We start from the raw sequence: 13612 nt of genomic DNA, 5'->3' as shown, positions 1-13612 counted from the left end.
TCCTGGTTTCTTGGCATCTACATACTCCTCCCACATAAATACACAGCAGTAAAAATTAGAAGGCAGGATTTGTATACGAAAGAACATGTGTTACCTCACCTAATATTTTCCACTTTCTATCCATTTTTCTTTATGGCTGAATAAAATTGCATTGTGCATATATACAACATTGTTCTTAGCCATCCACCTGCTGAACATCCTTAACATTTAATGATATCAGTTAAATCATTTCAATTGTCTTCCTGGACTTAACGTTTAAAGAAGAAATTTGGTCTGGTGAGATGGTTGACTGGGTAAAGGCATTTTCTACCAAGCTTGGGGGCCAGAGCTCAAACCCCTGTATTCACATATGTGTGGAAGAGGAGAGCCATTCCCTACAAGCTGTCCTCTGACCTCCACAGGTACAGAGGGGGGGGGGCGAGGGGGAGGGAGAGAGGGAGAGAGGGAGGGAGGGAGGGAGGGAGAGGGAGAGGAAGAGGGAGAGGGAGAGGGAGAGGGAGAGAGGGAGGTGATGTTAAAAATTAAAGGAAGACATTTCTTTCTCTAGAACTTTTGTTTCTAGACAGGTCTTAGGTGCCTTCAGATCTAAGCTTCATGAACCAGGAAGTTTGTCAAGAGATCACGCTGTACCCCCCAGTGTTCAGCCCTGTACAGTGAGTTTACTAATTGTCCTGACCTATCTGAACTGTGGTTTTCAGCAGCCGCAGAGGTTCCCTTTTCTGACCAGACTAAGTCCATTGTGTAACTGGCACACTAAGATAGCTCTAACGTGGAGAAGAACACACAAGCGTCCTCCAGAGGTAGACGGGGATTGATTTTCAAAGCAGGGATTGATTACACTTCAGGAAATGGACTGATTTAGGGAGAAAAGCAGAGTCGATGAGGAAATGATTTCTTCTGTATGGTTTCTTCCATAGGCACCAGTGCAATTAGGAACTCATGTTAATTGAAAAGGTGCGGAACCCTTGGACATTTTCCTCTGGCCTTTATCACATGTAGGGATGGTACTGAAAACAGGATGAGGGGTTGCTTTAGAGGAACTGTATTGTATAGCTAGTAATGCCAGCTCCAGGGGAAAGACAGCATTTTTAGTAGATTCGGTCTTGTGCTGTAACATGCCTCGGCTTTTGAATCACAATAATATGCAGTTGATTCATATGGGATATTGAATGCTATCAGGGAGGTATTTCTCTTGCCTCTCCCTCAACATCTCTTCCATCATGCAGCTTCTGCTTCTCATTTTAAAAATCAAATTTATCAGGGAGAAATTTATCTCTTCTGGGTTTAAGCACATTACTTTTTGAATCACACTGTAAATGTAAAAGGATGCTCTGCTTTCCCCTGCTTAGGTATTAAATATCAGGGATGCTATCTCTTATATCCTGATTAATTGAGCCTAGGAGGGACACAAGAATTTGCATTTTAAAGCATCCTCACTAAGTCTGGATATGGATTAATATTCTGATAAATACTATTCTAACTGTATATCTTACACAAGAACAAGGCATCAATTATTAAATGTCTTCAGTTTACTTGGTATTGCTTTTCCCCTACAGTGTTTTGGGAGTTTCAAAACAAACTTCAGGAGGGCCATGCAGGAACATCGCCTGCAGTGTGGAACGGTTGCCTTCAAAGACAGCTAACCCTCTGACTAGACTCAGCAGTTAGCCCAAGAGTGCACTGGGTTTATGTGGTCAGCAGTGGGACGACAGTGATGTGGACCGGGAGTCAAGTTGGAGTCCCTTTCTGGGCTGTGTAAGAACAAGTCTTTCCTTTCCTTCTGCACCTTAGCATGCCAGCCATTCCTCATCTCCCATAAAATGACACCCAGTGAACCCTACCTTCTAGCAGCCATACTCTTGGGCAATACCCTACCCAAGTGTGGAATTTGGACCTGGTGACTTAATTCTAATGCATACAACATCAACACCAGACGTTACGGACTAGGTTATAAATGGCTCTGACACCCACCTCACACACATTCTAACCCTGAGGCGGTCAGTCACCATTTTGAGTTACCTTATTGAGATATCTGTGACTGGAAAGAGAAGACTGTCTCTAGCTGGTAAGAACCCAGGTTCTGAATGCACTAGCTCCCAATGCACAAAATTCTGCCACAACCACCTGAGTGAACTTGGCAGTGGGGCCTTCCCTGGATGAATGCGTAGACATCACAGCTTCATCACACACCTCGGCTGCAGCCTTGTGGATTGTGGCTAACTAACACCTCAGTTAGCCAGCTAAGCCATGCCCAATTCTATGCCCCACAACCAAAATGTGATACGATAAATAATGCAGTTTGAAGTCACTGACCTTTGCAACAATTCGGTATGTAATGATAAGTAACTACCGATTTGGGGGATGAGGGGCCTGAAGGAGGATGTAAACAAGAAAGGTGAGGAATTAATGAGCCCATGCTGACCCTGCACCATGCTTCCATCCAGGGACGGTCCTCCCCAAAGAGGCTGCTTCTGTGTGCATTCCTCTGCTGGCACTGAAGGGTCGCCTTTCAGGGCAAACTGCTCATGTTCAGCCTTGCTGTTTCTTCCGTTAAGTCTCCAAGAATCTCAGCAGCACCACCCCCAGGACACACATGACTGTCTCCTCTAAAACTTGCCACTGAGAAAGTGGCCAACACTCATGGTGGCAGTGTTGTTCCCAAACCCAGGCTGCTGGGCAGCAATAGTCATTAGAATACAAACATTAAACTGTGTAACATTTCTGGGATTGAGAATGGCACAGCCACTTTGGAAAGCACCATGGTAGTTTCACATATACGGCAATGCCATGCAGATATAACATATGAACCAAGTGTACTTCTAGGTATCTTTCCAAGGCAAACTAACGTTCAAGTAAGACTTACATTCACTATCTCTATCTAGTGCTATGTTCAAAGAGTTCAGAACTAGAAACAACACACATATTCATTAATGGGTGAGTGAATGCTGGAATTGTGGCACATCTATGCAACAATCATTACTCTGCAATGAAAAGGAATAAAGTACTGATCTATGTAATATGATGAATCCTAACAGAAGCATTACACTAAGCAAGAGAAGCCAAACAAAAATCCCATTTCTGTAAAACTCTAGAAAGGCCAGACTACAGTGGTCAAGGCTGTGATGTCCATCGGTCACAGTTTGGTAGAGGAAACTGACTAGAGAGAGCCATGAGGGGAATTTACAGAAATGTAAATACCTCGACAATGCAGGAGAGCTCCCCCTGGTGGTGAAGACGGGGGAGGGCTGGCGGGCTGACCAAGGCTGCAACTACCCAGGCCCAGAACCAGGATTATGCGTTGTTGGCGTATCCCAGCAACAACCCCATCTGTGATCTGCCAGAGCATGGCGGGGGAGGGGGAGGAGTTGGCCCTGCAATCACAGGGCTTTAAGATCTCCATGACTCAGGGTAGCAATAGGATGTTCAGGAAGAGTCCCAGTGAGGTTCCAGGGTCGATTGTGTAGCAGAGACCAGGGCCTAGAACCAGACCAGTGATTCTTTAGGATGAACACCTGCATGTAAAAAAAATCTATGGATAAAGGGGTTTACTGTGTGACTCACTGTGCCACACTGCAGCTTCCATGACGAGATTCTCCCTTTCTTCCTCCCCGCCCCTTTCTTCTCTTAAATTTTTTTGGGGGGTTAGGGGGAGCTGGGGGAGATTGGGAGATACGATGTGGAGACATCATGTTAAAGACACAATGAATAAAGAAAAAGAAAAGATTTTTAAAAGAAGGATATGCCATACAGTGGTTAGAGACACATCAGTTGATAGTGTGCATACTGTGAGCCAGCCAGGTAGCAGGCTGGAGTAGCCTGCTTTCTTCTTTGCTGTAAGGAAATATCACAGTTTTAGAGACTGCAATTCTGTACAGTATGGATGTTCCTTCTGGCTCTAGGGCCCCCTCCCTACACCATCTCATAGTAGCCGGTATCATGAGGGGGGGGGAGAGAGAGAGAGAGAGAGAGAGAGAGAGAGAGAGAGAGAGAGAAGAGAGAGGAGAGGAGAGGAGAGGAGAGGAGAGGAGAGGAGAGGAGAGGAGAGGAGAGAAGAGGAGAGGAGAGGAGAGGAGAGGAGAGGAGAGAGAACACGTCAAACAGGGAAGCACATTTGAGCATATTCAAAAAATTACAGAGTATGGTTTATTGGACATAATGTTCTATTTCCACAGTCGTCCATGAGAGAATATACAGTTGTCTAAGAACACTTGGATATTTACAGAATGGCTGCTCACCAAGAGGGACAAGGAAGCATCAGAACTGCTGTCTTACGTCTGCTGGGCTTTTCCTGGGGACGACCTGGGGTCTCATAAGAGCCCCATCAAGTCCCCTGAGAGTGATGCCTCCCATAACTCCCCATAAACCTGTGGGGCTCCACATCACAACAGCTCTGTCCCATCTCCACACATCAGCACACTGAGGACGAAACTCCCAACACAGGTCCCATTCAGTACAATCAAATGTCTGAACCATAACACAAGAAGTTTTTCAGACTCTTCCCAACAGAGACAAGAAGGATAATTAAAACCCAGAACTCGTGTTCCCTTAGCAGTTGTTTAGGATTTATAGCAAGGAAGGAGCGGGGAGCACATTCTGTCCCTGACTGTCTTGCGGCAATTATAAAATGGAGACCAACTTTGCCTGGCTGTATTACCTTTATTACCTTTTGAAAATGCTTTGCTGCCCGCTATTGCCTGCACCTTGGAGGAACTGTTCTGATCACTTCTCCCCGATAACCACTGCCAGGCCTCCCCAGGTGTGTAGCTTCCTGGCACCCTTGAAGTACATCCCAAACCCAGAGGGAGGCCAGTCTGATAGCAGACTTTGAAAACATCAGTATTGTTCAACAAGCATTGTGGACAGCTTTCCACGGTCAGGGTCTCTTTCAGGTGTCAGCAATTTTAGATAAAATGGTTCCTTGAAATCCCTGTGTTGATGGTGATCATTGTGAGCCAGAGCAGCTCAGTCTCCAATTGGTCAAAGCACTAGGGTTACCTAAAACCTTTGTGTGCCCTTTCTACCTCCTTGATTATCTTTCTCAGTGTCCTTTTCGGTGAGCATCTTTTTTTTTTTTAAGCTCCCCAAGCTACCACATCTTTACAAGTCTGAAATGTGAGGCTCTAGCTTTACAGGAAACATTATCTTCTCAGAAGGGGGAATCAGCAAGAAGGGATCCTGCACCAGTTTACATCTATTAATTTGTCCTTCTTACGGGCCGGTGACATTCACCTGCCCATAGGATTGTAAAAGCCTCTGTTGGGACAAACGCTCCCGAGAGTTTTTGATACAGGGTTACAGCATCCTCCATGCTTGTTATTCCTGTTATTCTATACCACCAGCTAACGCTGACTCAGCAGGTACCTAGGCCAACCAAGGCGCAAAAAGCCCACGATAAAGTGCAAGCCAGCAGTTCACAGAGATAAAAGGCTGGGAGTGGAAACAAGGGAAGGTTAATGTGGACTGTTAGGGCAGCCATCATCCTCTACCTCTTAGGAGGGTTACGTCACAGCTCACCCCAGTTCTATGGGGTTTTTAAAAGCTACCTAACAACCCCTAATATAACAGTGTGATCTACACAGAGTACTTGAATCAGTGTCAGGATGCTCAAGAAGCTGCTTCATGATTAGGCAAATGGCCCCTTAGTCTCTCCACACTGACGATGGACAGTACGAGCCATAGCAGCATCGTCTCCATCTGGTCAGAGGTTGTTCCTGCTTTCCCAAGACTGCCTGACAGACAGGTGGGACAACCATGCCCCTCACACCATCCAAAGAAACGTCAGGTGGAATCGGAGACCCGACAGTTGAGGCTCTTTAGAAGCCTTCGACTGATTTCATATCTTTTATGTTAATGGCTGCAGAGAAAGGCAATTATCAATGAGGAAATTTTGTTTTGTTGTTGTTATTTTGGGTTTTGGCTGGAAAGGGTGTGTGTTAGCATTGTAACAACTTCTTTTCAAATTAATGTTCAATCTCTCTTGTGAAATAAGGTCTATCTCAACAATTTCTTCATTGGCTGACATGAATGGCATTAAAAAATAAAGATAAGGAAGTGACAGTTTTTAATTTGACTGTATGGGATCACTAATTTTTGGCACACACAAGAGAAAATCTGGTGAAGAAAGTCATTATTAAACATATCTAATATGACACTGTGCCATTTGCAGAGAAACCAGACTGGCCGTTTCTCATTATCTGCTCATTTGCATGGTCTTGTACGAGTTCTTAAGATCTTCAAAGACAAGACTTGAGATCAATTCTTTGGGGCTGTTTTCTGTTCTGCTGAGAGCGTTTGTTACTGCCAGGGGCAGGTGTGTGCATGAATTAGCTTAGCCATGTCAAGGTCAATCACAGATGTCTAGAATCAGCCTGGCAGTAGCAAACTGAAGAACACAGATTTCAAAAATGACAGAAATGTGATTGAGTCAAGAGAACCAGAAATTGCAGGGCCACAGTGAATCTCATTGCCTGATGGGGATAAAGGTAGGAAGAGGCATGTGGCACTCGTCACTAACACTGTGACTCCAGAAACCTCCGTAATCAGTACTGACTGTGTGGCTTTGTATATTTTCAGGTGTGCAATGGGCAGCTTGCCAGCAGCTGTCACCCAGGGAGAGGGGTCCAGTCACTGGTCCCCTTCTACTCCCCTGAGACTTCACGGGGACACTGGAACTCAGAAGCAGCTTTTAATGTTTTGAAAACATTGAAAGCCCCTTTATTTTACAGATTATATGTGATAAACCTTGCTTATTATCTGCTCTATAGCTTGCAAATCTTCCAACTTCTTCTTGTTGGCGACATTTATATGAAGATGGGATTATGTGTAGGTCTGGAGTTTATATTAGTATTATTTTATTCATTATCATACAACAGACATATACCAAGCCCCCACTTGCCAGGAATACACAGATAAGCTATCTATTTTAGAGATTATGCATAGCCTCGGGTCTTGATGCTCAGTGTGCTGTGCTGGGGGCCCTGGGTCTAACTCTAGACTCTGGTTTTGCTGGACGGCATTTTCTTTGCGTGGCTGAAGAGTTTCGGGGAATGGTCCTTTGAGGATCCACCTTGGTTGAGGCTTGCATGGTTGAATGTCTAAGCAGGGCAGCATAAGACAAGGCCTCCTGCTGAGTGATATAGCCTGAACAAAGAAATGAGAGGAATTTCAAGGTCAGTATTTTTCTTTGAAAGGTTTATTTAGTTTTTGTTTTATGTGTATGAGTACTCCACATGTGGGCCTGCTGTCCCCAGAGGCCATAAGAGGGTGACAGACCTCCTAGAGCTGGACTTGCAGGTGGTTGTCAGCCAATTGGGTGATGGGAAATGAACCCAGGTCCTTTGCAAGAACAGCAAGTACTCTTAGCCACTGAGCCATCTCTTCAACTCAATAATTTTATGGAACAAAAATATTCACAGAGGCAAACAAAAGTTCTACTTCCATGATTAGCATTCCCTGTTTATACTGTCCTTGAGGACAGGAAGTGTTTATTTTGCATTTTTCCTTCAGTGGGCACGATGGTTAATCTTCACTGTCAACCTGATTGACCTAAAGATTGTTGAGGCACACCTTGTGTGTCTGTGAAGGTTATTTCTAGAGAAGATTAACTGGGGGAGCCCCTTCCTGAATGTGGGTGAGTACCCATACTCTCTGTTTCCTTCTTGCTGGCTGTCAGGATGTGAAAAGCAGTCCTGTATTACCCCTTCCATGTCATGATGGACTGACACCCCTAGAAACCATGAGCCAAAATAAGTCCTTCCTAACCAGAGTGGTTTCTGTAAGATATTCTGTCACATGAATGAGAAGAGCTAAGTAACACAAGTTACTATAGTCACCAACTAGCATGTCGAGACATTAGGAAAGAAACTTGAGTGATGAGTAGCCTTCTCATGTGACTTACCTTAGTTATCAAAACTTTCTTCAATTCAGAGAAAGATATTCTCTGGTTAAAAAGATAAAAATGATTTCGTTCAATGTTTCTCAAAATACAGACTTCACTGTACCTACTAGATGCTCTGAATAAGTGTGCTTTAAAAAAAATCCCATTATAATTCAAAACTCTACTCTCTTCAAAGACCTTCTGAAATGGAAGCCCGGAAAGCAAGGCATGGGAATCTGCATTTTAGTAAGATGATAATTAGATTTTATGAACATTACTAAATGCCTCTGTGTTTAAGTTTATTGGCTTCTTTGGCATTTGGCTCCGAAAACAAAACCACCAGATGGTGCTTCCACCATATTTCAGACACTCTTCAGTAATCACCAAACTCCAGGTCCTCCTTTACTAGTTTTATGACTGTGGTAAAGTTATTTAACTCATCTGGGTTTTAATTTTCTACCTGAGTTGGGAGGACTGTGCATGGAGGGGGCAAGCAATTAGAGGTGTTCCTGTAGGATAAAGGAATTGACAGCCATGAAGCCTTCCAGTGGGGTTGATGCTCATGATGTGTTCATGTCTTTTGAAACCATGGTTTCATCTGAGCTTTGTAAAATCTGAGTGGATTTGGTAGAAAGAGAGAAAGCAAAGTATGAGCAGATGGAAGCCATGGTCTTTGGAGAAGTCACCGCTTGCCCGAAGCCCTCATTGACGATGGCTGACTGAATGGTCTTCATCAAATTACAGAATCTGTGTGGGATCCTGGTTCTGTAACTATATTGAACATAACGCCCTTGGCAGGATGTAGGGGCTATGCCAAATGCTGAAACACATAGCTGTTATTATTGGGAGTAAACTGTCTTTGATCTTACACAAACAGGAAGGAGGGGAGCCATTGTTTCAGCTTATGTTGGCTTTCCAAGTCCAGTGTATTGATCTACTAGATCAAGTTCCTATAAATCTCAGAGAGTTGTTAACATTTTATAAGAATCCATACTCTAATTTCTTTAAACCCTCTTAATTCACCTATAAAACTTCACTGTCTATTGTCAGGGATAATCATTTTTAAACTTGGCTAGCCAACCATGTTGATAAAATAGGTTGGCAGAGGCCATTCTTCTTGGATTATTTATCTGGAGATGTGACTTCTGGCTGTAATGAAAAGTCCCCTGCTGTTATGCCTGGTTCTGGTAAGGTAGTTAAACTCACCCAGCTGCTGCTGGTACCCAAGGCTGTGAATGTAGCGGGTCTGCAGGCCCTCCACTGGGGCCTGGAGTCATAAATCCTCATGATGCTGTAGAAGTAGCGTCTCTGCCCTTGATTTAGGTCCTGTTAGAACAAAGAGGTGACTTTGCTAAACCCCTATGTAATTAAAAAGGGTAACACATTCAAAACTAGTGTCCACAGGAATAAGACACTTCTCTTAGGATGACACGTATTTTTAAGGAGCCTGGGGCATGAATAATCAGGAAATGTCCCTTCACCTTTTGGGTAAACAATCTTCTCCGTGTCTGGATGACGATGAAGGAAAAGGTGTGGATGACAGGGAAGGAGAAGGTTCTAGGTACTCTAAGTCATAACTGTATACTGAAGGAGATATAAATGCTTCTGGATGTGAGGATTCTAGTGATCTTTATTGAGAAAAATAGGTTGTGGGAATCTATATAGGGCCTGATGGATGGAGGCTTCCAGAGAGCTGAGATGTTCAATGGAAGTTCCCAGTAAGGAACTGGGACAGACAACCAAGTGGACAATGTGCTAGGAGATTAATATTGGCAGTAAAAAGGGGCCATGGGAACAGAGGAACCAGGCATGGTGGTATATGCCAGCCCTTAGGAGGCAGGGGACACAGGAACACTTCAAGTTCAAGGCCAGCCTGATCTACCAGTGAGTTCTATGCCAGCAGGGCTACATAGTGAGATCCTGTTTCAAAGACAGAGGGGGGGGGATGGTAGAAAGATCAGAAGTTTGAAGTCCTCCTTAACCACATAGTAAGTTGAAGGCCAGCCTGGGCTACATGAAACCCTGTCTCAAAAATAAGTGGGGAAACTGTGATAATGGCATGAACCTTCTAGAAAAGCCAAGTTAAAATAAGTTTGTCCTGGATACAAAATACCCAGGAGACAAGTTTCAAAGCCAACTGGAAACCATGTGGGGAAACTGCTCTTACACTTTTACATATACACATAGGCTAAGGCGACTTACTGGTTAGACATTTTGTGTGGGACTAAAATCTGAAATCTGTGAGACAATTTGATTTTAAGTCTAGAGTCTTTTAATTTGATATTAAAAGTAAAAGTAGCAAGGCCAAGAGCCTCAAAATGCAAGACATCAATTCACTCCCAGTTTCTATAGTATGTATGCTTGGGGATAATACATTTGAAGAAGAGAATGGATTTCATTCCTGAGTAACTAATTAAGCCTTTCACATGATTGCAGACAAGATAATAGGAAAATTGCTGGCCCACTTCAACAGCAAAGCTCCCCAGTACAATGGGAATTTTCCTTACATCAGATTAAAAAAAATCTTGAAAGTTACAATTTTTATTTTATCAAGAAAAACTATGCCTACTTCCTTCCCTGTGTAAAACTTTAAACATCCTAAATGAGAAGTCAGTAGCAGGTTCCGTTTCTCATATTCTTACATTGCCTCCTATCTTTCTTGGAAGAGATGGAAGAAAAATGAAATCGCTACAGAGAGTTCCTGTGTGAATGGCTATAATTAGCTTGGTGGGAAAGACATCTCAAGCAGGAAGCCACGATGTTGATGTTGCCAATTAAGTGAGTTCCCATGGTGGTGGGACAGCCAAGAAAGGAGAAGACCGCTTCTCAGACTCCAGCCATTGTGGGTGTTTAGGGTTAGGCTGTCCAGGTCCACCTTCATTCACTCCTTCAGCAGGCACTTACCTCGGGGTCAAACAATACCCACTTCCCACACAGACAGTCGAAAAAAAGTCCTCAACCCTCCAAAGAAAGAACAGGCCTCCCTCTTCCAACAAGATGTGGCACCTTCAGTAATGAATTGTCAACAGCAGAGGCAGGCACTTGAATGCGAGGTATTTGTGGAACATTCTGGGGCTGGTACTGCTTTTTCAAGTTTCTCCTCATTTTTCTTTGTCTTGTACCTCCAAGGAATAACAGACACAGAATCAGTTTTCATTCTGTTTGACCAGCTTTGGGATGGACCTAAGACAGTTAGTAAGCAAATAAGTAAATATTTTTCCCCACGAAGAAGACTATATTCTCCTATTTTCCAAGTAAGGAGATGTTTGCAGTCTACTAGCATTCTGTCTTTTCCAATCCTCCCTCATTGTGATGGAAGGAATCATCCAGAGTCTTTGTCTTCCTGCTTCCCTGTGTCCAGAGTGGGTATCTTCTAGAGACATTCCAGTCTGTAGCAGTTACTTCTTTACTATTTTAAATAGTGCTGTAAGCTTATCTGGCGCTAAAAGAAATGTCTATGTCTTTGCCAGTTTGGGGGGGCGCGGCGGCGCGGAGGCCCAGAATTCAAATTGGAGAAGAAAATAAGATTATCCATCCTTAAATACTGTTGGCATTTGATTAGTTTCCATTTATTTAGTTAGTAAATAAGAAATAATTTTAGGAAAAGGTGATCACAATACAGCTATGTTATGAAACTCCCTAGGTCATTAAACGTTCCCTAAAATACAACTGCTGGCAGACACAAAGTATATCCGTTTCTGGCACCTTTAGATCTACAGTTTTACACCACAGTGCTACAAAATAAACTGTGACTCCATCGCGTTTCTCTCCCCTGCCTGACAAAGGTCAGAATGAAGGACTTTTGTGTAGGGACAACATGTCCTTTCTCAGTGGATTAGGGTTTAGAATCTAAGGTCTATCCAATAAGGGAAAACTAACAGTCTGAGAAGAAAGAGTGTGTTGGTTAGGGTTGCAGAGGCAAATAGAAATCCTGAGCATCTTCCTCTCTGCTCACTCCTCTGCCCTTACCAGTACAAACTACAGATGACAGAAAAAAAAGGACACAACAAACCAAGTGTAGCCACAGGCCCTCGGAATACAGCAGGCTGCTATCAATACCTTTATCACTGGGTAACTAGAGGAGAGGACCTGGAATAATGGCCACTCAGACGTGAGTTTCTTCCCTTGCTAGCCCCCTCCAGCCATCTTCCTGGTGGTAGCCATACTGCCTGCATCATAGTTTGTTGAATTCACTGGAGTCGTGAGTCCAGTGCTCTCAGTTGGTGTCTGCATCATCTCTTTCTACCTGCCCCCAGTGAATGCTCATGCATGCACACACACATTCTTCAAAATATTTCAATAGCTAGGCATGGTGGGGCACACCTTTAATCCCAGCACTTGGTGGCCAGAGGCAGACAGGTCTCTGTGAGTTCCAGGCCAGGCTGGTCTCTACAGAGAGCTCCAGGACTACATAGGGAGACCTTGTCTTAAAACCGCAACGAAAATCCCAATACATGTGAGAAATTATGATTGGCTCAGATATGAGGTCTAGCCATGGGGATCTTCTATAGCTGAAATTTATTATAGAAACATCAGTCAGCATCCCTTTGTGTTCTGTTTCCATGATATAAGCTCATAAATAAAACTATGAATATTTTATTTAATATCACTTTTCTTTAGTGGGCACCCAGGAATCTGTAGCAATCAAGACATACTCTTTGCATGTTCTCTCTGATTGAAACCCACGTTCTTTCCTGCACTCAAATTATTTCAAAATCCCTCCTCCCATTTTCCAGGTCTGCAGAGCAAAGAATAAATATTCTTCAAAGTTAGAATGATTCCTTCTGTCTTCAAACAGTGCGAGAAAATGACTGATGATGTTTCTTGCGGCAACAGCTCACGTAGGCTTTTTCTTGGGCTATTGCTGAAGAAATCCATCTTACCCATTCAAGTGGTCTACACAGGATAAAGTTTGCTTAAAATGCCTGGAGAATGGGTGGAAAAAACCAACCTACACGTTAAATGAAATCCGAAACCAAAAGACAAATTTGCTTAAAAAGAACTTACCTTATACTGTGGGTCCCTGTTTTAAATGCTAACATGCATACTCCAGGTAGCTTTCTTGCAATGTTTTCTAGTCACACAGCAGTAGCAGGAATTCCGTGTGTTGATAAACTAATATCCAAGCAACACCAGGAGATGAAACAAAGAACTGGGGAATCTTGGCTTCATGCCAAGTTTGTGGGTGACATTCAAGAGCACAGCTGAGGTTCTTTGTTGCTGTTGTTGTCCTAAATTTCATATCTAATGAAGGGTCAACTTCTAAACTTTTATATCTGCATTATATACAGGAATAGCAGAAAAGTTCATGGAGATAGGTGCTCAGGGTTAAAGGTAAAGAAATCTATTAGTGCAACAAGCCACTCATGCATACTCCCCGAATTTGGAGTCAGAAATATCCACTTCCCCTTGCTCAGAATGGTGAAGAAATGGTTCCTTACAGAATTTGACTGTGATAACCTATGGGATCACATCATAATTCAACACAATGTCCTTCTTCCTATTTCTTGGGCGGGGAGGGAGTAAGGTATTCTCTGCACTCATGTCGGTTAGAAGCTACATGCATGGCAGAAGATATTGCCTTTTTCTGTGATGGCGTTACTATTTCTCAAGAATCCTTTTTGCGGGGCAATGTGAGGGGTGTGCCAACATGGAAGATTAGAAGCAGTTTCCACGAGATTCTGGGATTGAGAAAAGTCAGATGGAAGGGGGAGGGATGTTAGGCAAAGAGGGAAA

At 43.4% G+C, this 13612-nt stretch overlaps 1 protein-coding gene across 1 annotated transcript; it reads right to left on the bottom strand.

Moving 5' to 3' along the window:
- Positions 1-4172: 4172 nt before the first annotated feature.
- Fam216b (family with sequence similarity 216 member B) lies at positions 4173-12973 on the bottom strand. The gene is given in 5 exon segments (XM_028879167.2): positions 4173-7140; positions 9083-9130; positions 9133-9202; positions 10883-10998; positions 12884-12973. Coding segments are annotated over 4 exon segments (402 nt in total). The 5' UTR covers positions 10982-10998; positions 12884-12973; the 3' UTR covers positions 4173-6955.
- Between the last annotated feature and the right edge of the window lie 639 nt (positions 12974-13612).

The sequence above is a fragment of the Peromyscus leucopus genome, chromosome 9, assembly GCF_004664715.2.
Source record: "Peromyscus leucopus breed LL Stock chromosome 9, UCI_PerLeu_2.1, whole genome shotgun sequence".
NCBI lineage: Eukaryota > Metazoa > Chordata > Mammalia > Rodentia > Cricetidae > Peromyscus > Peromyscus leucopus.
This window is presented reverse-complemented; position numbering and strand designations above follow the sequence as displayed.